Source organism: Platalea leucorodia, assembly GCF_965183815.1.
Source record: "Platalea leucorodia genome assembly, chromosome: 14".
NCBI classification, from domain to species: domain Eukaryota; kingdom Metazoa; phylum Chordata; class Aves; order Pelecaniformes; family Threskiornithidae; genus Platalea; species Platalea leucorodia.
The window spans coordinates 2,566,964-2,594,786 of NC_138836.1; the positions used below are offsets into that span (position 1 = coordinate 2,566,964).

The window sequence follows — 27,823 nt, forward strand, 5'->3', positions numbered from 1 at the left end:
TGAGCCACCCCTTGAGAGGCGGATCCCCCGCTGGGCACCCTGCCTGGCCGGAGAGGCCGGGCGGTGTGGCAGCGAGGCAGGGAGAGGCAGGACTGCACCCCACCGTGGCGGCTGTGCCGGCGGGGGAAAGGCAAGCCCCTGGGCAGGGGCAGGAGCGGGGACAGGAGCAGGACAGCAGGGCTCAGGGGACAGTGCACGGCAGTGCTCTAGCGACAGTGTATTGGGTTTGCATGGCAAGGTTTTGGCAGCGGGGGGGCTACAGGGGCGGCTTCTGTGAGAAGCTGCCAGAAGCTTCCCCCATGTCTGACAGCCAACGCCAGCCGGCTCCAAGATGGACCTGCTGCTGGCCAAGACTGAGCCCATCAGCGATGGTGGTAGCGTCTCTGGGATAACAGATTTAAGAAAGTGCGGGGAAAAATCTGCGCAACAACAGCAGCTGGAGAGAGGAGTGAGAATATGTCAGAGGAGCAGCCCTGCAGACACCGAGGTCAGTGCAGAAGGGGGGCAGGAGGTGCTCCAGGCGCCAGAGCAGAGATTCCCCTGCAGCCCGTGGGGAAGACCATGGTGAGGCAGGCTGTGCCCCTGCAGCCCATAGACATCCACAGTGGAGCAGATCTTCACCTGCAGCCCATGGAGGACCCCACACCAGAGCAGGGGGATGCCCGAAGGAGGCTGGGACCCTGTGGGAAGCCCGCACTGGAGCAGGCTCCTGGCAGGACCTGTCAACCCATGGAGAGAGGAGCCCAGGCTGGAGCAGGTTTGCTGGCAGGACTGGTGGCCCCGCAGGGGACCCACGCTGGAGCAGTCTGCTCCTGAAGGGCTGCACCCCGTGGGAGGGACCCACGCTGGAGCAGTTGGTGAAGAACCGCAGCCCGTGGGAAGGACCCATGTTGGAGAAGTTCATGGAGGACTGTCTGCTGTGGGAGGCACCCACGCTGGAGCAGGGGCAGAGTGAGAGGAACCTGCCCCTGGGGAGGAAGGAGCGGCAGAGACAGCGTGTGATGAACTGACCCCAGCCCCCATTCCCCATCCCCCTGAGCCGCTGGGGGAGGAGGTAGAAAAATCGGGAGTGAAGTAGAGCCTGGGAAGCAGGGAGGGGTGGGGGAAGGTGTTTTAAGTTTTAGTTTTTATTTCTCATTACCTTACTGTGATTGCATTGGTAATAAATTAAGCTAATTTCCCCAAGCCGAGCCTGTTTTGCCCATGACGGTAATGGGTGAATGATCCCTCCCTGTCCTTACCTTGACCCATGGGCCTTTCATTATATTTTCTCTCCCCTGCCCAGCCGAGGAGGGGAGACAGAGCGGCTTTGGTGGGCAGCTGGTGTTCAGCCAGGGTCAACCCGCCACAAGGAGGCAGAAAGCCAGCGGAGACCAGAGGAAACAAGAAAGCCCACGCTCTTGCTAAACCTCCAGCTGCAAGGGATTTGGTAACCGGGACAGACGAGGAAGTAACGTCCCAGAGACACAACGAAGGAGCGTGAGGGGCAGGAGCGTCCCGCCAGGGCGGCCCAGGCCAGCCTGCCCATGCGGCTCCTGCTGCTCGCCTGGGCGCTGCTGCCAGGTAAGGCCGGACCGGAGCCCCCCGAGCCCCGGAGCGGCCCCGGGGAGGCCCCGACGGGCGCGGCGGGCACGGCGGCAGCAGCGCTCCCGCGGCTCCCTCTGTCTCCGCAGGCTGCTGGGCGGTGACCGGGCCCGGCACCGTGCGGGGATTCCTGGGGGGGTCCCTCTCGGTGAGCTGCTCGTACCCGGCCGGCCGGGAGATGGACCCGAAATTCTGGTGCACACCGGGAACAGCTGTTTTCACCTGTAACCGTGACATCGTCATCACCTCGGAGCACCGGCCCGTGGTGCGGCGGGGCCGATTCTCCATCCAGGACGATCGCAGACGGCGGGTGTTCACGGTGACCGTGGAGGGCCTGACGGAGCGGGACGCGGGCACCTACCGCTGCGGGGTGCGATGGAGCAAGTCCTGGCCTGATGAGAGTGACGAGGTGAAGGTGATCGTGTCCCCAGGTCAGTCCCTGCACGTCCCCCCCGCACAGCCCCACGTCGCGGGGCCGGGGCCGGGCTGCGGGAGGAGATGGTACCCGGGTGGCTGGCGAGGGACGGGAGCGGGTCAGTGCCCGGCAGGCACCGCCGCATCTGTCCCCTCTTTGCATTTGCAGCCCCGTCGCTGAGCACCACCCTCCCCGCTCCGTTCACCCTTCCCGCTCCGACCACCCCCCTCGCTCCGACCACCCCCCTCGCTCCGACCACCCCCCGGCCGACCGCGGCGGGGACGGACGCGCCGCGGGGGAGCCCCGGGCCCTTCCGCTACTTCCCGGTAGTGGCCGGGCTGCAGGTGCTGGCGCTGCTGGCCATGAGCGGAGCCGTGCTCTGGGCCAGCCTGCGGGGCGGCTGAGCCCCCGCCGGGGACCCCCGGGACGCCCCGGCCCCGACGGCGCGGGCGGCAGCACCGGGGCCTCGCCGGGCCCTTCCCGCCGCCGGTTGCAATAAAGCTTTTCCACCCCCGCTCCGCGCCTCCGTCTCCTCTTTCCGGCGGCTTCTGCGCTCGGGCGGCCCCGGGGGTCCCGGCGCTCCGCCCCGACGGGGGGGGCGGTGCCGCGGGGCGGCCCCGCGGAGAGGAACCGGGCGCGGCAGGAGGCCGAGCCCCGCCGTCCCGGAGCGGCCATGCAGCTCCTGCCGCTGTTCGCCTGGGCGCTGCTGCCAGGTAAGGCCGGACCGGAGCCCCCCGAGCCCCGGAGCGGCCCCGGGGAGGCCCCGACGGGCGCGGCGGGCGCGGCGGCAGCAGCGCTCCCGCGGCTCCCTCTGTCTCCGCAGGCTGCTGGGCGGTGACCGGGCCCGGCACCGTGCGGGGATTCCTGGGGGGGTCCCTCTCGGTGAGCTGCTCGTACCCGGCCGGCCGGGAGATGAAGCCGAAATTCTGGTGCACACCGGGAACACCTATTTTCACCTGTAACCGTGACATCGTCATCACCTCGGAGCACCGGCCCGTGGTGCGGCGGGGCCGATTCTCCATCCAGGACGATCGCAGACGGCGGGTGTTCACGGTGACCGTGGAGGGCCTGACGGAGGGGGACGCGGGCACCTACCGCTGCGGGGTGCGATGGAGCAAGCCCTGGCCTGATGAGAGTGACGAGGTGAAGGTGATCGTGTCCCCAGGTCAGTACTTGTGGGTCGCCCAGGTCCAGCGCTGGTGCTGGGAGCAGGGGCTGCAGGGAGGGGCACCCTGGAGGAGCGGGGTGCCCAGGCGCCTTGGGACAGCCCTGGGATGTGTCAGCAGGGCTCGGCAGTCTGCTGCCATAGCAGGTGTCCCCTTCACCCATTCCCTGTGCCCAGGTCTCACCACGACCCCTTCTTGGCGCCCCAGGGTGCACCACCCTGCTCTCCATGCCCCATTTTCCCCTCTCATCAGATCCTTCTAGCCCCGTCTTTGCTCTCCTTGCTTTATTTTGTAACACAAGGGAGTTCTTCGCTCCGCTACACTGCACCATGTCCCGCTGTGGGGCAGCCGGTGCCTGTGGGCACCAGGCCCTGGGCTTAGGGAATGTCCCTCTCCGTCCCCTCGGCAGGGACCAGCCCCTGTGCTGGGACACTTATGTGGGGCTGTTGTGTTGGTGCCAGGCTGGGCACGGGGTGCCCAGGACCCCTTCCTGCAGGGTGAACTCTGCTGCGTGCACGTGTGCGCGTCCACGTTTTGGGGGGGGGGGGACGATGACGGACACCAGGATGGCGAAAAGCCTCCTGGGCAGGGGCAGGGGATTACAGCCCTCCCACCTCAAGGAGTGTGCTCTGGATGTGGCAGAGGGGACCCGGCTTCTCCTGGTGTGACAGTAAGTGGATCACTTCTGACTCACTGCAAAACCCAGAGCATCTTCCTCCCGCGGAGGCAGGGAGACTGACCAAGCCTCTCCTCTTTGTGTTACAGCTCCTTCCTCCTCCCCGACACCACCCTGTGTCCTGACCACTGAGCACCCCAGTCTCGCTAGCTCTGCATCAGTCCCCACACAGACAGCTCCCCAGGGGGAAACTGTGCAACCGGGATCCGATCTCTCCCACAACAAAAGCCCCAGCCCTCCACAGTGAGTACCAGCTCCTGCTCGCAGCCGCCACCTCCCTCCAGGAGGTCTCTTTGGTGCAGCTGGAGCCCTGCAGCCCTCCCGGCTCTTCACACCTCCCTTAAGGATTCAGACGTCCTGCTTTTGCCTTTAGAGACCAGTGTTTCATGCTCTCAGCCAGCCACTCCACGTGGAAAATAATCCCAGCACCCCTGGTCGCTTGGCCCCGGCAAAGCCCTGCTTGTCCTCTGTCCATCTTGCAGCTTAAGCAAGGCGCAGGTTATCACTATAAGAGAAGTGGTTTCTGGCTGCAGCACTGACCCCGTTTCCTTCCCCAAAACTCAGAGGGACCGTTTGCTTGTGGAAAACCAAGTGCTGAGCTGGGTCCTGTTCTGCTTTATAGTCATACGCAGCCTCACAGACGTAGTTGACAAAGCATGAGACCGGAGCGGCAAAGCTTCCTTCCTCCTCTCTTGCCTCTTGGAGGCGATGAAGGAAGTGGGCAAAGCTGAAGCTTCCCGTCAGCATGCTCAAGGGGCAGCTGGCTCATCGAGTCTGCCTGGTTGCCCATCACAACAAGGTCAACAAATAGTGGAGCCAAACCAGAGCAAAATGAGGTGCAGAAACCGATCCTTAAAATAGTGAAGATGCAGCAGCTCTCAGACCCAAGTGTCCGTTTGCTTCTGCAGTTTTCAGTTTGCTTTGCTCCGTGCTCAGCTTGCAGCCCGACCACCCCACTCCTGCTCCCCTCCTCCCAAGGCAAGCCCTGGCACCCCCAGCCGCTCCCCGTGCGCCTGCTCCGTCCTGGTTCCTCCCAACTCTGCTTCCGAGAAGTGTGAGAACAGAAACTCTTTTTCTTGCAGCTTGGACGTGGTTGAGCACATCCTCACTCCAGGCATCGTAGTGGTTCTTCTTTTGCTTGTGGTTGCGGCTGGCATTCTGGTAACGCTGACCAGGAAGAAGGGTAAGCGGAGCTGTCACTGCCACGCACACGCTGTCTCTGCACCAGAGCCTGTCTTCTGCTATATTTGGTTTTTCCTCTAGATTTCTTTTTTCTCCCCTGTTCCCTCCCTGGTCCATCCAGTTCCTGGGTCCATCGCTGAGACCTCCACCAAGGAGGTCTCCTTTCCCCGAGGGAGCGATGGGACCGTCCCACAGGTCCGATCCCCGCGGGAGCAGGGAATGGCAGCTCTCGGGATGGGTGCTGCCCGGCACAGCGCCCGCTTGAGTTTGTCTGGGCACCGTCAGCTTCTCCAGACGTGCTTAGTTGCATAGGCCAGGCTTGCACTAGGCTTGCTGCAAAGTTTAAGGCCAGTGTGAAGGCTGGGGAGGGACGGGAGGGGACGTCACCAGCTGGCGGTGGGGTCTGGTTTTATTTGAAGAACTGCTCTGGTTTAGATGGTTGATCATAGAATCATAGAATCATTAAGGTTGGAAAAGACCCTTAAGATCATCAAGTCCAACCGTTAACCCAGCACTGCCAAGTCCACCACTAAACCATGTCCTCGAGCACCACGTCTGCCCTTCTTTTAAATCCCCCCAGGGATGGGGACTCAGCCCCTGCCCCGGGCAGCCTGGGCCAGGGCCTGACAGCCCTTTCGGGGAAGAAGTTTTTCCCAATACCCAACCCAACCCTGCCCTGGCGCAGCTTGAGGCCGTTCCCTCTCATCCCATCGCTTGTTCCTGGGGAGCAGAGACCGACCCCCCCGGCTCCAGCCTCCTTTCAGGCCGTTGCAGAGAGCGATGAGGGCTCCCCTCAGCCTCCTCTTCTCCAGGCTGAGCCCCCCCAGCTCCCCCAGCCGCTCCTCCCCAGCCTTGTGCTCCAGCCCCTGCCCCAGCCTCGCTGCCCTGCTCTGGCCACGCTCCAGCCCCTCCATGGCCGCCTTGGGGTGCGGGGCCCAGCGCTGAGCACAGCATTCGAGGGGCGGCCTCCCCAGTGCCCAGCGCAGGGGGACCATCACCTCCCTGGTCCTGCTGGCCACACCATTCCTGACACAAGCCAGGATGCCATTGGCCCCCTTGGCCACCTGGGCACCCTGCTGGCTCATGTACAGGCGGTTGTTGACCAACACCCCCAGGTCCTTTTCTGCCTTGATGGGGCAACAGGTTCCCTTCCTGCTTTACAGTGAGATTCACAGCGGCAGCGCAGTTGTTAATACATGTTTTTTCCCTCTGGTTTCGCTCATGTCTAACTGCATCTGTGCTTCACGCAGCCCTCTCCAGAGCAGCTGTAGAGATGGACAGCACTCGCAGCGCGTTGCATACAGTAAGGCAAACCGCACGAAGTCTTGGGATGGCGTGCTCCGAGCTCGCCTGGGCAGGGGAGATGTTACACCCTGAGCTGAGCAAGCGAGCAGCCAGATCCGTTTGCTTTCAGCCAGGTCCATGGCCCGTTAGGCTGGGAGGGATCCTTCGGGCTCCGTTCGCCAACAGAAAGACCCGACCAGGAATTTTGTGTGACTATTGCAGAGTTTCCTAGGAAGGGAATTTAGGATTGAGTGAGAGGTTTCTCCTCAAGCCCCTCCAAGCATGGGAGCTGCTTCTCTGGGTGAAGCAGCCTTGGGAACCTACAGCAAAGCACACCCGAGGAGGCTGCGGGGCAGCTGATTTTTGGTCACTGCTTGGGAGGTATTTTCTAATGTTTGCTGCCAGCTTTCGAGGACGGGCCGGTGTCACTAACCAAATTCCCCCTGGGGAACGTTGAACCAGCCTTTGCTGCAGGTTAAATTTTCCCCGCGGGCTCCTGCAGCCGTCGTCAGGAAAGGCAGCAGGACAGGAGATGTTCCCACCCCTGCGGGCTGCAGGCCAGGGAGCAGCAGTACGTTAAGAGCTCATCCCTCTCCTTTGCCTGTCAGGGGGAGGATGCCTTGAACTACGCCAACATTAACCACCACGCGGGCACGGCCGAGAGCCAGTTGTACGGCAATGCCGAGGCTTTCCGCTGCTTGGCAAACACTACGACCGAATACATGGAGGTTAAGCGGAGCAATAAGGTAGGAGAACGCAAAGCAGTGCCGAGCTCGAGGGGGTGGGTGGAAAGCCGGGGCGGGTGGGTGGCAGTGCGGGCAGCGGGATGGGTTGGGTGGGTAGGGGGGCACATGCCAAGCCGGGGTGCAAATGACCCTGGATAATGTGGGTGCCCGCTCCGGTGCCCACAGCTGCTCCTGGGTGCTTAAAGCAGCCAAGAGAGGTTCCAGCAGATGGTGTTGCCCTGAAGCAACCCCACGAAGGATGTTTTTTGTTTATCCCCCTCCTTTCCCAGTGTTTGGAAGAGGAAAAAGAGGCTACGTATGCCAGTGTGAGGAAGTCCATGCCGGAGCAGCAGGAGATCTACGTCAACATGCCGTCAGCCCCACGGCGCAGAGAAGAGCCCTACAGCACAGCGCGGAGCGTGTGAGCCGGCCCCCGGCCCCGCAGGCTGCTCCTGCTGCCGGCAGCGCCAGCGGCACACGGGCTGCCTTTCTGCTCAGGCAGGAGCTGGCTTGACAGCGGAGCTGCTGCTCTCGTAGGCTCGGATGTTTTCTTGCAGCAGCCTCGAAGAGGATGAGGTCGAGCAGGAGGCGCGGAGCGGGATGAGGATGAAATCATCCCTCTGCGTTTGGAGACCTCACCTGTACAGCAATGGTGCTAGGAATAAAAAATTACCCCTTGTATTGGGGTAGTGCAGGCCAGAGAGCAGCCGGGCAGGGTGTGGAAGTGCCCGGTGGCGGGAGGCGAGGGTGGGCTGGGGGTTACGGGTGGGCTGCCTGGCTCCCTGCACCCAGCACCCGCTTGCCCCTTTGGCTGCGTTATTCAAGCAGGCTGAAGCTCCCAAACCCCCTGCTCACCGCAGACTGACTTTTTTTCATGCCGATGCCAGGCAGAGCTGGCAGCTCCTGGGAAGCAGGACAGCGAGAAATGTTATATCCGAATGCATTTGTTATATCCGAATGCATTTGTTCTATCCAAATGTGGGGGGACCCGGGTGGGGGGTGTGGTGCATTGGGGTCTCGGTGCAAAGGAGGCGGCAAAGCTGCTCCCGTCCCTCCTGCGCAGCTGCTGGGAGCTGGCTCCCCGACCCCCCTGGTCCCACAGCCCCCAGGGAGGTTTGCTTCTGCTCTCTCCCCCCCGCCACCCCCAGCTGGGAGTACGCGGATGGGCTGTAACTGCAACCCTGCTCTTCTGTGCTTTGCTGATAATTTATTTGCTGGCACCCGCTAAATACGTTCTTCTGTGTAAAATATTGCTCCTTTATCAGTGACAGCAACTGAGAATCTGATAGGATCTAACGCCGTATTTGGCTGTATTTGTATGGCAGTTTTCTGCCTCGCTAAGGGGTTTATCGCAGAGTGTTGCCCCGAAAGCGGGTCTGGCCCCTCGCTGGTGCCCAGGCAGACTCCGGCAGCGTGGGAACCCAGATCTTTGAGGGCAAGGACTCCGCTGCTCCAGCACAAACCCCCAGCCCCGCCGCGGCTGCTGCGGCACCGCTCCCCGCCGGGACGTCCCACGGGGCCGTGCTTTGGGCACGCTCTCGCCCACTGCCTGCCGGTGCCCTCTGCACATATTCCCTCTGCTCCTGCCCAGCACCGGGCGATTCATCCATCGTGACAACCCACTCCCCCAAAAACAGGTCACGGGGGTGGGCTTCTATTTGTGAGGCCGAGTCGAGTGTATTTCAAGGCTTCTCTTGGAGAATTAACTTTGTTAATCACCGCAAAGCTTTGTTTCAGTATTTTTGTAATTATTTTGTTTGAGAAGCTATGTGGAGCATCCCTGCTCTGTCAAAACCCAAGGCAGCTGGAAGTAAATATCTGTGGTACGAAAGTTGTTACTCCTATAGGTTATTCCTATATAAGGTTATATTTCTATATAAGCAAAATTCCTCCTGTGTTCGGTCAGGAGCTGAACGCACACAGGGAACAAAACAGCGATGGCACAGGCAAGCGTCATTGCAATTTGTAACGAAAACGAGCATCCAGCCAGATTCCAGCCATCGCTGGGAAAAAAGGGAAAGCAAACCCCTCCTCACCCACGCAGCCAAACTTCTTCTGCCACAAGTCTCATGTGGAACAGGGGAAAAAAAAGAAAATCGCATATTGCTCCTTCTGCTCCAACATTTATTACTGGAGATAATAACACCCCTCTCTGAAGGAGTCAGGAGGAGGAATCAGTTGGATTTTTTTTTAGGTAACTGGATCCCATTATGCCATATCTGGAGGTAGTTTTCAGGCTTTAAAAAAAGAACTAAATGGGGCTTTCTTAAATTAAAGGCCTCGCTGCAGCGCTAAGGCAGAAATAGCCACCGGCTGCGTGATGGGGGCGCGCGGGGGGCCGGGGGGTGCGGGACCCTCGGGGGGTGCAAGGGTGGGGTGTTTGGCAGCACCTTCTGCAAGAGCCATTTTGAGCACCAAAGTTTTAACAGCTGCAGACTTTCAAGCTTTCTCAGGTGATTTTAAGAGCGTAAGAAGTTTGCCTTTTCTCCAGCGTTAGTGGCGTTTCAGGGCAGCTGCCTGGAAGACAGAAATAACGCCTGGCAGGTGAAACCTCCGCACTTTCGGCGTTGGAGGGGCTGACTCCCGACGGACACAGGGCTGGGAGCAGAAAACCTGAGCTCTTCCACGCAGATGTTCCCATGCAAGTGGTTTTGCGTGGAGAGACGAGTTTTCCCTTGCCACGGGAGCTCGGGTGCTGTAGCTCTGCGCAGCCGGGCTGGTTTCGGGGGCAGGGATGCTGATTTACACTGTGCAACCAGCTCTGCCCCAAAATCACGATTTCCAAGCTGTCCTGGTGCACAAGCTTTCCTGTAACTCGCCCCTTCCTGAAAGGGAACAGGGATTTTTCTGGAAGCACCAAGAGCTGCTTCTCCACCACCAACTCCTCCAGGCAGATGCCAGCCCTGAGCTGCTTATTTTGGGGACCTGCAAGGCAGAGCCCGAGTGAGGAGGGACAGCGGGAGGGGGATGGATGCAGGAGCATTTTGCAAGTTCATTTTCAGAGCCAGGCTCGGTTTCTGGAGCTGTCCTCATGGGTGAGGGAGTCAGGCACAGCCAGGCAGGGATGCTCCCTGATGTCCACCTTGTCCCACATAGCCCTGCTCCCTTCTCCACCTTCCCTCCATCGCACCTGTATTTCAGGTACTGAACCCCCTGTAACTCCTTCAGGTGTAAAGGGAATGACTTCTAGAATGCATATATACTCTATAACAAAATTTGCTAATGCTCAGGGGTGCTCAGCAGCAGAGAAAAGCCTTCCCTTGGCTGGGGTGGGAAGGAAGAGAGTCAGAAGCAGCAACTGAGCCTTGCTGGAGAGAAAAATGCTTCTTGGGCAGATGGGGAGCTTGTGTGAAGCTGGGGAGAGAGAGAAACCCCAGCAGGACAGAGCTTGGAGAGCCCCCGCTGCCTGGCTCGTTAATGAATTCCTCTAGCCCGCAGCCCCCAGTTAGCACATAAGGAGAGACGAGCAGATAGGATGATCCAGGCAGAGAAGGAGCTTTTCTTCTACTCCTGCCACAGCCAGATTTTAAGGAAGAGGAGACCAGGAAAGCAGCCAAGCACAGAGCTCTCACGAAGGAGCTGGGGTGCTGCTGCCAGCCCGGTGTGCTCTGCTGCTGGGGCAGGGGATGGATGGATGGATGGACGGATGGATGGATGGACGGATGGATGGATGGATCTTGGAGCAGGGGGCAGTGGGGAAGCCTTGGCTCCCTGGGCAGGAGGTAGGTGTCTTTCTTCTGCTCTTTGGGCTTTGTTTGGCTCTGGGCTGGTTGAAGCTGGGGTGAAAAGAGCAGAGTCCTGTGCAGGTGGAAGATCCTGTGCTGGTGCTGAGGCGTGCTTGTTGCTGCCTGGGTTTTTTTTAGGGAAGCTGTGCAATAATTCAGTTTAAATAACCCCCGTAATAAACGGGTTTGGTCATGATCTGGTAGAAACTTGAGTGTGACACGAGTGGCAGGTCTGACGCAAGGAAGGGGAATTATCTGGGGGCTGCTGGCTGGAGTCACATGCTTTACCCCCCCTCCACCATGAACTAGGGGTGCACCCAGCTTTCTGCTCTTGCCTGTCCGGGGAGGAGTGCAGGATTTGGGGAGCCCCTCCATCTTTCCTTGGAGCTCTTCCCTCCTCGCCATCAGAGAGCCCACGTGCCTGAGGCTCCCCCTTCCCCAGGGACGCGTGCTGGGGCAGGTACCCTGGCTAAGAAGCTGGGGGCGTGAGCACAGCACTTGCACCCCTGGGGTTGTGCAACTGCTTCCCAAACTGCTCTTGCTACCTGGCAAGCTGCAAAGCGACAGGCTGTGGGAGTGACTCCGACTTGTTTTCGATCAACAGCCTCCAAACACCATTAAACTGTGATTTGTCTCTTGTGCCTTGCAAGACGGCGAGCTTGAACAGGGAAATAACACAGGGAAGAACAAACTTCTGCCAGCAGAGGAGGGAAGATGAGGTTTTTTTCCCTTTTTATTGACAAGCCATGTGTTTTCTGGCTTGAGCCTCGCTTATGTGTTGGTCAAAGCATCCATGAGGGAGCCGCGCTGGGGCAGAGCCGTGGCCGTGCTCGCTCCTGGCCCCGGCACTGCCACCTGCCCAGGGATGGATGGGGCATGCGAGGCTGCCTCCGAAGCAGGCTGGCCGTTTGTTATCTGCAGGGAGGTCCCACCCTTGCATGTGTGAGCCTTTTTCTGCCGGTGTGGAGATGCTGAGGCAGTCCTGCAGCTCTCAGCCTTCACAGGCGTGGACCAAATTGCTCCTGTAGAAGGGGAAGCCCCCCCCTAGAGCTCTGCAGGCTGCACAGAGCCCTCCTGCAGCCCGGGGAACCCCTCTTATCTAAACCTCTCCCCCTTAAAACCCTCTGGGCAGTTGATGCTGCAGCGTTCCCACTGCTGTATCTGCAGAATCTGGCCAGGAAGGTCACATGAGATCACGGGGCTTCCCGGGGCTGCTCTCACCACCCAGACACTGCTTCCTATTTCCCCTGCTGAAATACTTCTCCCACAGCAGCTTTTACAGGGGGGAAGGCAGGGGTCGGCCAGCAAAGCTGTGGCTGCCGTGGCGAGGGTCTGCCACTGGCCCGGGCTCCATCCCAGGGCACTTCTGCTGCCTGCAGCCGCGCCGGGAGCTCGCCCGGAGCTCTTCTCGCTGGGTGGGTGGGTGTCCTGAAAGAGGTTTTGAATCTTTTCAGGTTTTATTGCAGCAGAAACAGGAACGGGGTGGGGATTTTTTTCCTCAAAGCAAGCTCAGGGGACGGATGGTTTTGCGCAGAAGCCCCCGCCATGCCCACGCCTTCTTGCAGGTGTTTCCTGCCGTCGGGGCTGCTCTCGCTCTGGCAACCCGGTGGCTCTGGGGCAGCAGCAAACTTGGCACTCACCCCTGGGCACCCAGAAAGCCTCCTCTGCCAGTGCGGGGGGCCCGGTGACACCTCTCACTGCTGAGAGCCCCCTGAGCAGCATCACGGGGCTGGGGGACTCCCCGAGGCTCAGCAAGGCCTTTGCACGCTGCCTGCGGGGTGGAGCAGAGCCACGAGCACCCAGCGAGGGCACCGGGACCCGCGCCCAGCCCCATAACCAGCTGCAAGGGAACTGGGGAACCCAGCACCCATGGCTGGCACAGAGCAGGCTCCTCCATGGGAGGCACCCAGCACCTTCACAGGCATGGATGTGCCCCCGTGCACACATATATGTGCCTGTGCACGCACCCCTGTGCTCACAGGCATGTGCCCATACACCAACACGCACTCACCCGTTCATGCACAGCTCTACACCCCAGTGCACACCCATGAACATGCTCACATATGTGCCCCTGTGCACGCACACGCGTGTACGTAAGTGCCCACAATACGCACATGCAGGTGTACACACACATCCTGAGGCACAGCAGCACACCCCGGTACACGTGAATGAGTACATGCACATCCGAGCGTGCACATATATCTGCACGTGTGCACACCAGTGTGCATGTACATGTGGACACCCAGTGGACACAGGCACACACTGCAGTGCACACGTGCCCACGCGTACCCCAGCACGCACGAGCACACATGCACCCCAGCGTGCATGCAGCCCCCAGCGCATGGATGCAGAAGCACACGCACACCCTGCTGCTGACAAGCACAGGACACCCTAGGGCACACGTGCACAACTACACGCACACCCTGCTTGCATGCAAGTACATGAACACAGGCACTGCAATGCACACATGCACGTGCACGAACACTTACACACTCCAGGGCACACATACACACACAACTATTTGCATGCACACACTCACTGATGCCTGCATGCACACGCGGGCACACATGCACAGGCACATGCACACCCCCAGCCACGCATGCACACAAGCACACAGACACACACCCCAGTGCCCAGATGCACATGCATGCACACACATGTGTGTAGTACACACGCACACCCCGGTGCCCACATGCATAGGCGTGCACACCTGGTGCACACATGCACGAACCAGCGAGGCTGGGGCAGGGGCTGGAGCACAAGGCTGGGGAGGAGCGGCTGGGGGAGCTGGGGGGGCTCAGCCTGGAGAAGAGGAGGCTGAGGGGAGCCCTCATCGCTCTCTGCAACGGCCTGAAAGGAGGCTGGAGCCGGGGGGGTCGGTCTCTGCTCCCCAGGAACAAGCGATGGGACGAGAGGGAACGGCCTCAAGCTGCGCCAGGGCAGGGTTGGGGTGGGTATTAGCAAAAATTTCTTCCCCCAAAGGGCTGTCAGGGCCTGGCCCGGGCTGCCCGGGGCAGGGGCTGGTCCCCATCCCCGGGGGTATTTAACAGCCGGGGAGATGTGGTGCTTAGCACACGGGCCAGCGCTGGCCTCCCTGATGTTAAAGGTCTTTCCCAACCTCGACGACCCCTACGGACAGGCGCACGCCCCGCCCACTCGCCCACGCCCCGCCCACTCCCCGCCCCTCCCGGCCCCGCCCCGCCCCGCCCCTCCCGGCCCCGCCGGCGCGTGCGCGCGGCAGGCGCGCGCCGGCGCAGCCCGCCCTGCCGCGGCGGAGCCGCCGTGACGATGGTGGCCAGCGGGCGGGCGAGGAAGCTGGCGCGGCGCTACCGGCTAGCGGTAGCCACGGCCCTCGCTATTCTCTTGCTCCAGGGACTCGTCCTTTGGACCTCCGCCGGCCTCGACGAGGAGGGACCGGCCGAGGTGCGCCGCGGGGAGGCCGGACCGGCGGCCCGGGGCCTGCCGCGGGGGCTGAGGGGGCGGTGAGGGGATGGGGGGGCTGAGGGAGGGAGGGGCGCGATAAAGGGGCTGGGGGGTGGTGAGGGGGGTAGGGGGGCGATACGGGGGCTGCAGGGGCGGTGAGGGGGAGAGGGGAGGCGGTGAGGGGCTTGAGGAGGGCGGGAGGCCGGGGGGGCCATGGGAGGGCGATGTGTGCTGGGAGGGGGGCCCTGGGGGGGGAGGTCCTGGGGGGGCAGTGCTCGGGGGGGTGGCCTGTTCCCTTGCTATGGAGCTGGGAGGGGGCACGAAGGGGGTGCCCCCCCCCCCCCGGGTGTCTCTGTGGGGCTGGCCAGGCCCCGTCGCAGGAGCGGGTCCCTGGGGTGGGTGGGGGTCCCGCAGGCCCCAGGCCGCTGGGGGAGCGTGGCTGTGGGGCGGGCAGCAGGCCCTGGCCTGTGAGGGGGGTCCTGCTGCAGCGGCGTGGGGTTGCGGCACCTGAGAAGGGGACCTGGTGGCCCAGGGTGGGGTGGGGAGCGCGGGAGGCTCGCCGGGGGTCTCACGCTTTTCCGTGGTTTCGGAGACATTATGGGAAGCTGGGACTGGTGATACCTGAGCCAGAGAAATATGAAAGCAGACGGTAATTCAGAGAGCTGGGGAGAGCACGCACAGCAGCTCAGGAAGTTTGTGGCGGCTTCTGTTTGGTTGGTCTGGTCAGGGATATCCCTGTGAAGTGCGAGGGCACAAGGACCTTTTGCAGTTGTCTGTTGTCTTTATACCAGAACGCTCTGCTAAGGCAAAAGGCGTCACCTCCTTTTTACGTGTGGGGAAACTGAGGCACGGGCTGGCGAAGGTGTTTCCCCCAAGGTCAGGCGCGGAGCAGGAGTCAAGGAGGACCCAGGCCTCTGGAGAATGCTGCTGCCACCTTCAAACAAAGCTCTTGACCTCTGGGTTGCTTACTTGAATGTATTTATTTGTTGTCAGCTGCCTGGACCACGTCCAGGCCCGCTGCATCTGGGTGGACCAGTGGCTGAAGCTGGTTTCTCCAAGAGCACTGGGGGAGGGCTGAGAGTCCCTGTATGGGCTTCCTTGGCAAACGACTGTGTGGCACTGGCGCCCCTCATCTTGGGCAGGACCCTCGTGCTCCAGGGGCTGTAGAGACTCTTCGGACAAGCCCCAGGGCGATGGTGAAGCCAGGTTTGGCAGGGACAGCGTGCGGCGAGAGCCGGGAGCTGAGCGGGGACAGGCGTGGGGTGAGCGCCGTAGCTGTGGCAGAGCAAAGCCAGCGGCCGTGAGGTGAGAGGTGGGGATCCCTGGAGGGGCGAGAGCTTCCCCTCCCCATCGTGGGGTGCCTCCCTGGTGTGGAGGGTGACCCCATGGTCAGTGGGTCTTTTCGTAGGACTAGAAAGTTTTTCCTGAGAGCAAAGAGGTGAGAAGGGGAACTGGGCAGCCCCTTGCAAGGGGAGGGTCTCTAAGGTGACCACTTACTCAGCGGATTAATTCCCAGCCCCAGGCCTCCTCTTGGGACATTGGGAACGTCCGTGAGCACCCTCATGTGCTGCTGTACGGCCACCTCCAAAACAGAGCCAGTGAATAAATGCGGCAAGGAGAGGGAGATGGAGTTGCCCGTGATCCGGGGTCACTGGGAGCATGAGAGCAGACTGATCTGGCAGCCAGGAGTGCCTGACTGCCCCTTCCCCCTTCCCATGACCTTGATCAAATCACTTCACTTTTCCCGTCTTCTCCTTCCCTCTCTGCACCATCCCACACTGCTCATCTGCTTTTCTCTTGTCTTGCTCTGCATGGTCTTGGTCCTCGCTTTGTTTCCCCATGTCTCTTCCCAAAACTGAGCAGCTGACAGGTTTGGCTCTGGGTCCCCTCGCCTGGAGAGGGGATGGTTCACCACCAGCAGCCCTGACTCCACGGCTTGGGAGTGGACAAGCCTCTCTGGAGAAGGCAAGAACCATCCTGAACTTTACGGATGGCCCAAAGCCATTAGCAAGCTGGGAAAAGTCCAATTAACCTTAATTTCTTACAAAATGGCAAAGCTCTTGGTTTCTGTGCCTTCCTGCAGCTTCTGATTTTGGCCAGACCTGGAGGAGCCACTGTTCCCCTGGGGCATTTCTGATAAAGCTGGAGGAAGCCTCCCAGGAGAGCGTGACCTTGCAGGCGAGGAAGGATTTGGGGAACCTTGGGATCTCTTAATTGCCAGAGTAAATGGCTCCTTCTCACTAATGGACACAGCTCTAACCTGGCTCATCCCCACCACGAACGGGCTGTGACTTGCTGTATAGAGCAGAGATGAGACTCGAGTCCTGTAAACGCCGTGGAGTGTCTGGAGTCGGGCGAGCTCGCCTTCCCCGCCAGACCAGCGCCTTCAGCTGGGGCACCTGCAGCGCTCGGAGACTGCGCTGCAGCCCTGTGCCCTGGGCTGGCAGCTGCCTGCGCTGCCCAGGCTTTCCCAAAAGGGCTGCTCTGATCTCTGCCGGTGGCAGCCCCTTTCTCTGTCCTGCTTGGTTCTTCAAAGCCTGCTGGTTTCCTTTTCTTCCCTTCATAGGGGAGGGAAGAGCTTCCCCTGCTGGGCAGGCTCCTTGAGAAGGCCATACCGCTTGGATCGTGTCGCTCCTCTTTGCAAACCCGGTGTCAGGGTCCTACAGGCTCCCTTTATTCACCAAGCAGCTGCTTTACGGCCTCCACACCAGCAGAGGTTGGATCAGTTTCCATCCACCCAGGTCAACACTGAGTTTCTTACCTCCAGGAAGCCAAATTATCTTGTTCCACTGGGATCAAACACCACAATCCCTGTCCAGCCTGACGGGTGGGAGAGGAAATTCCCATCGGTACCTAGCCCTTCACTGACAGCATCCCTGCTGCAGACAGCGTGAGCCTGTTTGCACACAAAGGTGGGAGCCCAAGGGATCGGAGCGATCCTGCCTCCATCGTGGTGATACCGACGGTTCCTGAGCAAGCGCAGGAGCTTGCTGGAGCACTTGATCCGCAGTGGAGCTGGCACCAGGAAAATGCAAACCGCAAAGTGTCCTCGTGGGTGGACTCGAGGATCTGTCACCTGGGAGAAGTGTTTTAGCCCAGTCACATCTCTTCCTCCACTTCGCCTGCTGCATTCCTCCTTCCAGGCAGGAGGCAGCACCTCCCTGGGGCCCGCGTGTTGGCATCCTCCATGTGCTGCGGCCACCAGAGAAGCTTCCTACAAAACATCTTTTCTTCCAGCTTTGCTGAGGTTCCTTGATTTTTATTTTTCCCCCCATAGAGGTTGTTTTTAGGGGGCTGTCTCCAGCCATTTTAATTGTGAGGTGTAAGGCTCTGCTGCTGCAATTGGCAATCAAGCGTCCGGATTCCTCTGGTGACTTTGGAACATTTTGGCACTGTTTTTGCCTGATGAGCGCTCGTCTGTGGCAGACACCAGAGTCAGTCAACCAGAGGGGGAGTCCTGCAGGACACCAGATGCTGTTAGCTCCGCTCCTCGCAGTGGTCAGACCTGTGCTGGGGATAGGGTACAGGTGGATACCTGACCCACAGCTCCGTGGCACTGTGGTGACAGCAGTGTCACATCAGGGGAGGCAGGACAGGAGAAGTGACCTCTGCCTGGCACCTGGAGTTGTCTGCACGTGTCGGGAGGTGGGGGACAGGGAGCTTTACCAAAAGTCCCGCGCACAAGCCTTAAATACAGCAGACCAACATGTTCAGAGTTGTTCCCTGCCTGGCTGGGGTGGAGGGATCGCTCCGCTGTGGTGCCCTCATTAGAAGCCATTGAGTTCGTTAGCTGCCAGCTCCGGAAAGGCTGGCGATGCTTCTAACAACTTCCCTACTGGGGAAGGCAGCCGGGCGTGCTTGCGAGCTGGGAACTGGGCTCCTTCCAGGGGGACAAGCAGGAATGTAGCCGAGGGTGGGCATTGCCTGGGGGCTGTTCCTGGAGCCAGGCGTGTTGGGGAGCAGAGGGTGTGAGCGGGGCTGGTGGGTCTCTCGCTGCAGGAACAGGGCTGAGCCCGCGGAAAAGACTCGCTCCTTTCTTCTTGCCTCCTGACTCCCCTTGCCTGTGATGCTCGGCGGAGAAAACAGGTTTATAACTCTTGAGCAGATGGTCCTGCGTGGTGACTAATGAACGCTTTGCCGCCTGTCTCGGGCCGCCTGTGACGCCTGTCTGGGCGGAAGGACACTCAGCTGATCCTCACTGACGCCAGTCCCTCAGAAGTTAAGCGATGGCTTGGCCCCTTCCTGGGTAGCCATGGTTTGTAGGCTGTGCCACCACAACATGGGTAGTTCAGGGACACCGGAGCGGGCAGATCTCGTCAGATGCTTTCCAGCCTTTGTGCAGTGTGGTTTCTCCTGGCCGTGACCTTCCCAGCAGCTGTGCCCACAGCAGGGCTTGTGCAGGGGGCTGATTTGGTCCTGCTGTCCTTGTGAGGCATCTGCCCACCCTCAGAAGGTGCTGCTGCCTAGGAATAGCCCCCGATGCGCTCGCTGCCTCCCACGGTGCCTGGCGGAGTGGCTGGGCAGGCAGGGTTTTGAGGGTGTTGTGAGATAGCCCTGGGAGGCCTGGGGAGCAGGCAGCTGCTTCTCTGCCTGCCTGCCTGTCGGCCAGGAGCACCTGCGGTGGGCGGGGGGCATGCGGCCCCATGGGCACGACTCACTGGGAAAGTGCTTTCCCACGAGCGTGGCTCTCGCAGGCATCCAAACTTCCCAACTCTCCGCTCTCCCCAAGGCTGACTCGTTTCTGCTCATCAGCCAGCCTGGCAGAGGTAACAAAGCGTAATTAACTGCTCCCTTTACACATCCGCTTGGCTCGGCAGGAGGGTTTGTTAAAGGGATTTCTAGAGAAGCTGGTGATCACAGCGGCTGCTCCAGCCGAGTGCGGGGAGCCAGGGCTCAGGGAAGGGAGCATGGGCAGGACCTCGTTCAATGCCACTCCAGTGCTTTTAGTCCCGGAGAGCACAGCTGCAGCTGCCTGGGACCCCGGCTCCCAGAGGGGTGTGCTGGGCTGGGGCTCACAGCGTGATCACGGCAGGGAGGGCCTGGTGCATTTGCCTCCTAGTAAAAACCACCACCAGCCAGAGCAGCCCTGTGCTCGTCCTCACTGTCCGGGGGTGTCCCTGCCCATGCAGGACCCTGGAGGGTGGCTGGTGGCTGGTGCGGACACAACCAGCCTTGGCCAGTTAGTCTTGTGGCAAGCCTGGTGGCAGATGTGTCCGGGGTGCTGTGATGACAGGGTCTGCAAACTGGGGTCTCCCTTGATGGCATAATAGGGGGCTGCCCCCATGAGGGGGGCATAGGACCATGCAGGGAGGTGCTGTGGGGTCTTAAGTGGCAGAGGGACGGTGTAATGTCCTTTGCTGCGCAGTGGCTGCTCCCGGAGCGCCTGCCATTTTGTAGCACTGAGCAACACGGGGACTGGGAGCACTGAGCTCTGGGAACAAGGATGTTCCAGGGAGCTTGTTGGCGGAGCCGGGGGGAATCAGGCCCAAGCTAATGCTGTCTGGCCTCTCTTCTGCATCCACCTGGAACTGGTACAGGAGCGGCAGAAAAAAGCCAGGTTGCCCGAGAGCAGCGACGGCTCCAAGGACTCGGACAGCTCTGCCGGGCGCCGGGGCAGCGCCAGCCGGAAGCACGGGCGATGGCGGGGACGGCCAGACAGCCCCGGGGCGCTGGTGTCCAAGGTGGTGAGAGCCGTCACGGCGAGACACAAACCGGGACGGAGGCTGCCAGCTATGCCGGACTCCTCCAGCCGGAGGAACCTGACGGAGCTGCGCGGGGAGGCCCAGCTGGCCGTCTTCCAGCAGGGCGACACGGGCAGCGTGGAGGGGGCTCCCCAGCCCACCGAGAACAGCTTCACCCCCAAGTGCGAAATCACGGGCAAAGACGCCCTCTCGGCGCTGGCCCGGGCCAGCAGCAAGCAGTGCCAACAGGAGATCGCCAACGTGGTGTGTCTGCACCGGGCCGGCAGCCTCATGCCCCAGTCTGTGCCTCGCCACTGCCAGCTCTCGGGTGAGTCCTGCTGGGGTGCTTGCGGTCACCCCTGGGCATCGGGAATATCCCAGCCAGGCACATGGGCCACCTTCCTTATGCCGCCAGGCTGTCCCACCTGGCAAAAAGCAGCCTCAATCTGTCACTGATTCCCAGATTACCGCTGCCTCTGTAATCCAATCAAAGCTGCGCCAGCCTCCTTAAGTTGGGCTGTTCATCCCAGCCTGCCGTGCCTGCAGAGGTCAGCGCCGGCTGCATCTTCTGTTTTGAGGGGTCAGAGAAAGACACCCTCCCCTTTCCCAACGCCGCCCTGTCAGTTTAACGCAAGGGGCTGCGTGTGCCACCATGCCCTGGCACTGCAGCGTGATGGGGTTTGCCCGAGGCTGAGCTCCTCCCTGCTGTCTCCCCGCTTGCTCAGGTCTCCCTGGTTTATCAGGAGCTCCGGGTGGTGGGGCGGTGGGTGCCAAGGCCAGGGGCAGCTGACAGCCCTCTCCCTCCCCGCGCAGGCAAGGTCAGCCCCGTCATCCAGTGGGACGAGAGCCGGCTGCAGCAGGCACCCCCCAGCAAGCCCGTGCGCATCGCCTACATGCTGGTTGTGCACGGCAGGGCCATTCGCCAGCTGAAGCGGCTCATCAAGGCTGTGTACCACCAGCAGCACTTCTTCTACATCCACGTCGACAAGGTGTGCGGGAGGGACGAGGGGAAGGGAGATGCTAACAGTACCCAGATCAGTCACCGGGACGGGGCACGGAGCTGGGGTGTGGGTGAGCGGTGGCACAGCATTGACTGTGCCGGAGGAAGAGGCTGGGTAGGGTTTGTCCTCGCTGCCGGTGGAGCTGTGACCCTCCCACCCCTATTTCTGCAACCCCAGGGAAGCAGGATCTATCCCTCCTGCCCAGAGCAGTCTTGTCTTGCCGCTCTCCTCCCTGCGGAGGCTGCTGTAAGGGCTGGCCCTGGGCTGGCGGCAAGGAGGCCCCGGGAAGACAAGCTCCCTGCTGACTGTGAGCTGTGTTCCCCGGCAGCGCTCCAACTACCTCCATCGCGAGGCGGTGGAGCTGGCCCGGCACTACCCCAACATCCGCGTGACGCCCTGGCGCATGGTGACCATCTGGGGAGGTGCCAGCCTGCTGAAGATGTACCTGCGTAGCATGAAGGACCTGCTGGAGCTGGCCGAGTGGCCCTGGGACTTTTTCATCAACCTGAGCGCCACAGACTACCCCACAAGGTGAGGACCTTGGCGGGGCAGGGGAGGATGATGGAGGTGTTGAGGCTGCGTGATGCTGCAGCAGCCTTGGGAGGGGCAGGGAGGAGCAGGGAGCTGAGGGAAGATGGAGTTGGAGATTGCACCCACACGCTGGTGATGATGCTCCAGGGCCGGGCTGGTCCCATCTCTGCAGAGGAGCCCAGCCAGCACCTCGGAGGCTGTTTTTTCCTGTGGTCTGGGCGTTGCAGGGGAGCGCACATGTGAGGCGCCAGACAGCAGAGGGGCCACGTCTGTATCTCCCCAGTGACGGGACCAGGGTTTGAGTCAGCCCCTACCAAGCAGCCTTAGGCTCTTTTTGTCTGGTGGCTTTTGCAGAGTGAATGTTTACTGGGTTGGCTCTTGCAGAGGGAGTGTTTACTGGGCTGCTTTACCCCAGGGGCCGCTAATGCTTTCTAATTTGCACCTCAGGACCAATGAGGAGCTGGTGATGTTCCTGTCCAAATACCGAGATAAGAACTTCCTGAAGTCTCATGGCCGAGACAACGCCAGGTAATCCCAGCTAGAGGCAGAGCTGAGCTGGAGGAACAGAAAACAGAGGGATTTCAGAAAAGAACTGAAACAGTTGGGGCAGGGGGGGTTGTTCTGGATGTAGCTGCACCCAGCAAAGTGGGTGACATCCCTAACCCCTCATCCTCATCCCCGTGCCCAGGTTTATCAAGAAGCAGGGCCTGGACCGCCTGTTCCACGAGTGTGACTCCCACATGTGGCGCCTGGGCGAGCGCCACATCCCCGAGGGCATCGTGGTGGACGGGGGCTCCGACTGGTTCTCGCTGACGCGCAGCTTCGTGGAATACGTGGTCTACACCGACGACCAGCTGGTGTCCCAGCTGCGCCAGTTCTACACCTACACGCTCCTGCCTGCCGAGGTGGGTGCTGGCTGCAGGGCACGGGCTGGATTTTCTTCCTGTCTTACTTAACATCTCTGTCCCACTTCGTCCCTGCCCTGGGTAGCTGTGAAGGGCACTGCTTTGTGCAGGCAGCTTTGTGCCTCCCTTTTGCCCAGACCTGGGTATGAAAGAGGGGAGAGAGGAGCAGGCAGGCCAAGGGTCATATTTATATCCAGCCCCGCTTTAGGTCCAGGCACCCCTCTGGGCCAGATGAGGACTGATGTGGGTGCACAGCCTCGTCTCGTACGCGTTGCCCTGTGCTGGGAACAGGGATAAGTTCCTGTTCAGGAGCTGAGGGCTGTCCTGTTCCTCTCTGGGGGGGGGGGGTGTCTCCTTTAACCATCCGTCCTCCATCCCCACTGGGTCTTGTGTCCCTTCTCTGCCCTGCACAGTCCTTCTTCCACACAGTCCTGGAGAACAGTCACGCCTGCGAGACACTGGTCGATAACAACCTCCGAGTGACCAACTGGAACCGCAAGCTGGGCTGTAAGTGCCAATATAAACACATAGTCGACTGGTGCGGGTGCTCCCCAAATGACTTCAAACCCCAGGACTTCCTCCGGCTACAGGTGAAAAAGATCCTCCTTTCTCCTCCCGCTCTCTCCCCTCCTCCCCGTCTCTCTCCCCTCTGAGCTCCCCTGCGGGCGCTCCCCTGAGTGCAACGCCAGCCGCTGTGCACGCCCGCATGAGCCTCACCCCAGCCCCACAAGGGACAGGAGCAGGATTGGCTCCCCAGCCGCCGCAGGGCTCGGCACAGACTTGTCTGTAAACGCACGGGCAGCAGGATTACGCTGACTGTTCTGCCCAGCAGCCAGGCTTTTGCTTGCAATGCTGCTCCTCTTCCCAGACTTTCTCTCCCATTTTCCTGCTCTTTCCCTGAAGATCTATCACTTGGGGCAAATTCCTTTTCAGTAAAAGCACTCCAGAGTGCTGTCCTCTTTGACAGGACAAAACACCTTGTGACGACCTGTCTCCCGTGCTCTCAGTGAGCAGGGGCACAGGCTGAAGAAGGGAGGTTTGGGGGAGATACGCCCAGCCCTGAAAAGAGAAGTCAGCGGGACTTTCGAGCGGTCCTGGGCTTACCTGGCGCAGGGCCCTGACCCTGCGAGCTGTGCCACATGGCCAGGCCTCGTGCAGGGCTCCGCAGCGGCTCTGCAGGCTGGGGGCCCATCTGAACACAGAGATTGCAGCGAAGGAGCTAGATGACACATGGCTGCTTCTGAGCACAGAAGGGGGGAGGCAGTGGGAGAGATGGGAACCCATCTGCATTACCCGTAAGCGTACTGTGCTCCCACTGATCCTGCCATAGAGGATCCCACGTAGAGGCTGGCTGTGCTTGCTGCTCCTTAGCCTGTGCCCTCAGAGGGAGCAGGATGGGTCCTGGCATGTTTCTTCCCGGTCTGTCTCCCTCCCAGCCCCCCCGCTCAGGTGGGAGGGCGGAGGGGCTGCAGCCAACACTGTTAGAAATGCCTGTGCTCTTCCAGCAACTCTCCAGGCCCACCTTCTTCGCCCGCAAGTTTGAGTCGACGGTGAATCAGGAGGTGCTGGAGATCCTGGATACGCACCTCTACGGCAGCTACCCCCCCAACACGCCGGCCCTGAAGGCGTACTGGGAGAACGTCTACGACCGAGTTGATGGGCTCAGCGGCCTCAGCGACGTCACCCTCACCTTCTACACGGCCTTCTCCAGGCTGGGGCTCCGCAAAGCCGCGGCCGCGCCGGCAGCCAAGGCCGACAAGCTCTGCAGGTGGGGTATTTGCTGCGGGCTGGAGCCAGGCGCCGCGGTGGCCTGCATCTCGTGCTGGGAGGATGCTGATGCCCAGATGTGCAACCTCTCCATCTGTCTGTCTCTCTCCAGATTTGAGCCCCGGGGCTTCCCATCCAGTGTGCACTTATATTTCTATGACGACCGTTTCCAGGGTTACCTGGTGATGCAGGAAGTGCAGAATTTGGCGTCTGGGCAGGCAGAGTCCCTGGAGGTGTGGATGATGCCCCAAGGAGCTCTGAAGCTGGCGGGTCACGGAGGGCAGGCAAACCGCTTACAAAACCTTGAGGTAAATGGGGAGAATTTCCCTCACAACGCCCGCTTTCCTCCCCGGCTTTCCCACACCGCGCTGCCCTCTCTCCTCTCTTCCACCTGCACGCTGCGGGGACAGAGGGACATGGTGCCACTGTCGTGTCCGAGGACAAACCTTTGTCCAGGAGTTTGGCTTCTGTGTGGGGTGTGGAGCTGATCGGTGGGGAAAAGGCCTGAAGGGGATCTTCTGGGGGGAGCTGAGGCTGTGATGCCCAGCGCCTGCAGCTGCAGGAGGCATCACACAGCTGGATTAGTGCTGGCATGGTGCAGGCAGGCAGGAGAGCCATGGAGGGTGGGGTGTGCGTTGCTTTGGGCTCCAAAGTTTATGCCTTCCCTGGTTCGGGGAGGTGAAACGCAAAACCTGAGCCAATAGCGTCTCCCTACCTGGCATCCCACTGCTTGTGCCTCCGGTCCCTCCAGGTGGGCACAGAGTGGGACCCCAAGGAAAGGCTCTTCCGCAATTTTGGAGGCTTGATGGGGCCTTTCGACGAGCCGGTGGCCATGCAGAAGTGGTCGCGGGGCCCCAACCTGACGGCCACGGTGGTGTGGATCGACCCCACCTACGTCATTGCCGCCTCCTACGACATCACGGTGGATGCCGAGGCAGAGTTCACCCAGTACAAGCCCCCCCTCAATCATCCCCTACGCCCCGGTGTCTGGACCATCCGCCTCCTCCAGTTTTGGGAGCCTCTGGGGGAGAACCAGTTCCTGGTGGTGCCCCAGACCTTCAACCGCAAGCAGCCTCTCAGGAAAGGTGAGGATGCTGTGGCGTTTGGGGCTGGGGGTCTCCCTGCGGGCAGCCCAAGGCGCTTCCCCCTGGCGCTGCCTCTCTGGGCTGCAGCTGATGAGAAGGCAGGAGCCATCCTTCCCACTGGTGTCCCCTTGCCCCTCTGAGTCCTCAAACCGGGCCCCCGCGCAGCTGTGAGGGCCCCTTTGTAGGTCAGATCCGTCCCTAAGTCCTGCAGCAGCACCCCTCTCCTCGGGCTGGGGTTGCGAAGGGACGGGGTGCGGAGCCCCACCGGGAGGGCGGCAGCGGGAAGGGCAGGGTGCTGGGATGTCGCGGCGCTGCTGATCCCCTCTCTCTTTCTCTCCCCATCCTGTCCAGACGACAGCAACTGGCTGCACGGCGGGCCCCCCCGCAACGAGTACACGGAGCAGAGCTTCCAGGGGCTGGGGGGGATCCTGAACCTGCCGCGCGCCGAGGAGGCGGAGGAGGACGCGGCGCGGAAGGCGCAGCTGACGGGCAAGGCACTGGAGGACTGGGCGGACGGTGCCATCGGCGCCTTCTGGGCTGTGGCACACGTCTGCGTCGGCAGCCCCTCCTCGGCCTGCGCCTCCCTGGAGACCTGCAGCAAAACCTCCTGGAGCTCCCTCTCCCCGGACCCCAAATCAGAACTGGGGCCCGTCAAACCTGACGGGCGGCTGAGGTAGCAGGAGCGGCCGGGGGGGCGGCCCTGGGAGCGAGGAGCATCCTCCGTCACTGGCGTGGGGGGACTACGTCGCCCCGTGCGATTTGCACCATAGTCACTCGAGGAGGAGAGAATGGGAACCTCCGGGCGGGGGAAACCTCCTCCTGTGGGGGATTTTGGGCGGAGGGGGAGGCGTGAGGTCGGTCTCGCCCACCTCCCCCAGGAACGGGCGCTTGCTGGCCGGGGAGAGCGTGCCGGGGCGCCCGTCGCCGCGGGGGCCCGGCCGGCGCTGGCGGCTGGGAAGAGCGGGGCGTTTGTTACCGTGAGCCTCGGGAAGGGGTGATGGAGGGAAGGCTGGCGGATGGGCAGGCTCTGGGCCAGCTCAGCACCCAGCCCTGGGCTGGATCAGGCCCTGTGCTGCTGGCTGCCCCCCTGGGAGGGCTGGAAGGGGCTCGGGACAGGCAGAAGCAGAGTGGGCCGAAGCCTGCTGTGTGCACGGAGCTGCTGCTGGCCCAGGGTTTGCATCTCATCCCCTCCACCCCAGCCCTTTAGTTTGTATTTTTATAAATATATATATAGAAATATATATGATGCAAAGTGCAATAGAGACAAGACCCCGTGTTGGCCGGGAAGTCCTTGTGTCTCCATCTCCCCTCAGACTGTAACATACCTTGTTCTCTTGGGTGTCCTGGGTACAGGACAGGGTGCTGGGTCGTTTACATTTTTTTTTTTTTTTATTATTAGTATTATTATTCTTGTTTTGCTGTTTCCCCATGTCCTGCTGGGGACCCGCGCCCTGCTGCCCCTCGGGCGGGGTTGGTTGCGGGGTGCTGCCCGCCTGTGCCAAACGTTTGGAGCTGCCGGTGCGCGTCGTGGCGACGGCGAGCGGGGCAGCGCTCGCTTCACGGTTCCGGTCCGACGAGCCGCCGCAGACCCTGCCGCCTCCCTCTCCGCTTCAGCAAAGGGACGCCCCGGTCCCCTGCCAAATTGCCATCCGCGGGGCCGATGTCCTGCGGCTCGCTGTGCCCGGCGGGCTGCCCTGTGCCACGGCCCCTGGGCCCAGCCTTGCCTTTTCGCCCAGGTCGGCAGAAGCTCTCGGGATCTGCTGTGCTTCCCTGGCCAAAAGAAAGAGGCGAGACGAGGTCCAGCCGGCTCCATCCGCTGCTTCTGCTTCCTCTGGAGGGAAGAGACGCCGCCGCCTCCTCCAGGGAAGGGGTGCAGCAGAGCAGCCCCTTTCCCCGCCGTCCTCCCAGGCCTGGGGACTGCCTGCGACGTTCCTTTCTCCAGGACCGGCGCTGCACGGAGAAGTCTGGGTTTGGTTTTCACGCAGGGAAGACGCTTCGGATGTTGCGCGCGGGACTGCGGCGGGAGCTCGCGGGCGGCCTGGCCGGGGTCTTGGACACCGGCCCGACCTCTCACGGCAGGGAGCCAGTGGCTCGCGGCTCGGCCGGTCGGGTTTTGCTCTCTCCAAAGATCCGTGCCATCCTTCACCTTCCTCCAAAGCCCAGGGCTTCCCCGCCTGACGGGGCTCGCGCTCCCGGTCTCCGTGGATTAGGGATGCTGCAAGAGGCACGTTGTGCAGCGGGCTCCTGCTCGGGCCGCGGGGGGACGGGACGGGGGCGGCGGGGGGACGGAGGCCTGCGTGTGCAAGGGCAGGCACCCGCTGCCCCCCCGGGCCGCCCCTCCTGCGCCCGCTGCCCCGCTGCAGGGGCGGCCGCCCAAACTCTTTGTGTCGGAAACATTTATGTAAAGTTGTCTTAAATATGCAACATCACCACAAATATATCTATATCCGTACCGGGCCGTGTGTCGGGTTCTTGGTGCGGGAAGGGGCGAGGGGACAGAAGGGCTTCGGAGGGGCCTCGCCTGTGCCGGCGGGGGTGCGAGCCCCCCGGGCGGGGTGCGGGGCTGCGGGGGCTGGGGTGGGCTCGCTCCGCGGGGTGCTGGGTGGCTCGGAACCGCGCTGCTCGTTTCCCTTGGCCCGGGGCCTGCAGCCCGGTTGCCACCCCCGTTTCTGG

At 61.5% G+C, this 27,823-nt stretch overlaps 3 protein-coding genes across 3 annotated transcripts; all 3 read left to right on the forward strand.

The window, feature by feature from the left end:
• Positions 1-1,455: 1,455 nt before the first annotated feature.
• Positions 1,456-2,403, forward strand: LOC309597249 (CMRF35-like molecule 6; the record flags this gene model as incomplete). The annotated part of the gene is made up of 3 exons (XM_082326484.1): positions 1,456-1,563; positions 1,674-2,015; positions 2,168-2,403. Exons 1-3 carry the CDS (start codon positions 1,527-1,529, stop codon positions 2,401-2,403), a joined length of 615 nt encoding a protein of 204 aa, XP_082182610.1. The 5' UTR covers positions 1,456-1,526.
• Positions 2,404-2,629: 226 nt separating this feature from the next.
• On the forward strand, positions 2,630-8,691 carry LOC309597313 (uncharacterized protein). The gene is made up of 7 exons (XM_082326570.1): positions 2,630-2,712; positions 2,823-3,164; positions 3,931-4,084; positions 4,924-5,024; positions 6,274-6,326; positions 6,916-7,053; positions 7,323-8,691. The coding sequence occupies exons 1-7, from the start codon at positions 2,673-2,675 to the stop codon at positions 7,455-7,457; spliced, it is 963 nt and encodes a 320-aa protein (XP_082182696.1). The 5' UTR covers positions 2,630-2,672; the 3' UTR covers positions 7,458-8,691.
• Positions 8,692-14,028: 5,337 nt separating this feature from the next.
• On the forward strand, positions 14,029-27,442 carry XYLT2 (xylosyltransferase 2). The gene is made up of 11 exons (XM_082327081.1): positions 14,029-14,180; positions 19,718-20,189; positions 20,675-20,850; positions 21,191-21,393; positions 21,841-21,921; positions 22,082-22,298; positions 22,712-22,888; positions 23,804-24,066; positions 24,178-24,373; positions 24,817-25,150; positions 25,502-27,442. Exons 1-11 carry the CDS (start codon positions 14,046-14,048, stop codon positions 25,825-25,827), a joined length of 2,580 nt encoding a protein of 859 aa, XP_082183207.1. The 5' UTR covers positions 14,029-14,045; the 3' UTR covers positions 25,828-27,442.
• Positions 27,443-27,823: the final 381 nt, after the last annotated feature.

Bases quoted from the DNA above. Each gene is read 5' to 3' on its own strand.
- XYLT2 (XM_082327081.1), top strand. From the start codon at position 14,046: ATGGTGGCCAGCGGGCGGGCGAGGAAGCTGGCGCGGCGCTACCGGCTA. The intron at 20,190-20,674 runs GTGAGTCCTGCT...CTCCCCGCGCAG, and splicing joins TCGCCACTGCCAGCTCTCGG to GCAAGGTCAGCCCCGTCATC. The intron at 22,299-22,711 runs GTGGGTGCTGGC...TGCCCTGCACAG, and splicing joins ACACGCTCCTGCCTGCCGAG to TCCTTCTTCCACACAGTCCT.
- LOC309597313 (XM_082326570.1), top strand. From the start codon at position 2,673: ATGCAGCTCCTGCCGCTGTTCGCCTGGGCGCTGCTGCCAG. The intron at 2,713-2,822 runs GTAAGGCCGGAC...CTGTCTCCGCAG, and splicing joins CGCCTGGGCGCTGCTGCCAG to GCTGCTGGGCGGTGACCGGG. The intron at 7,054-7,322 runs GTAGGAGAACGC...CTCCTTTCCCAG, and splicing joins AGGTTAAGCGGAGCAATAAG to TGTTTGGAAGAGGAAAAAGA.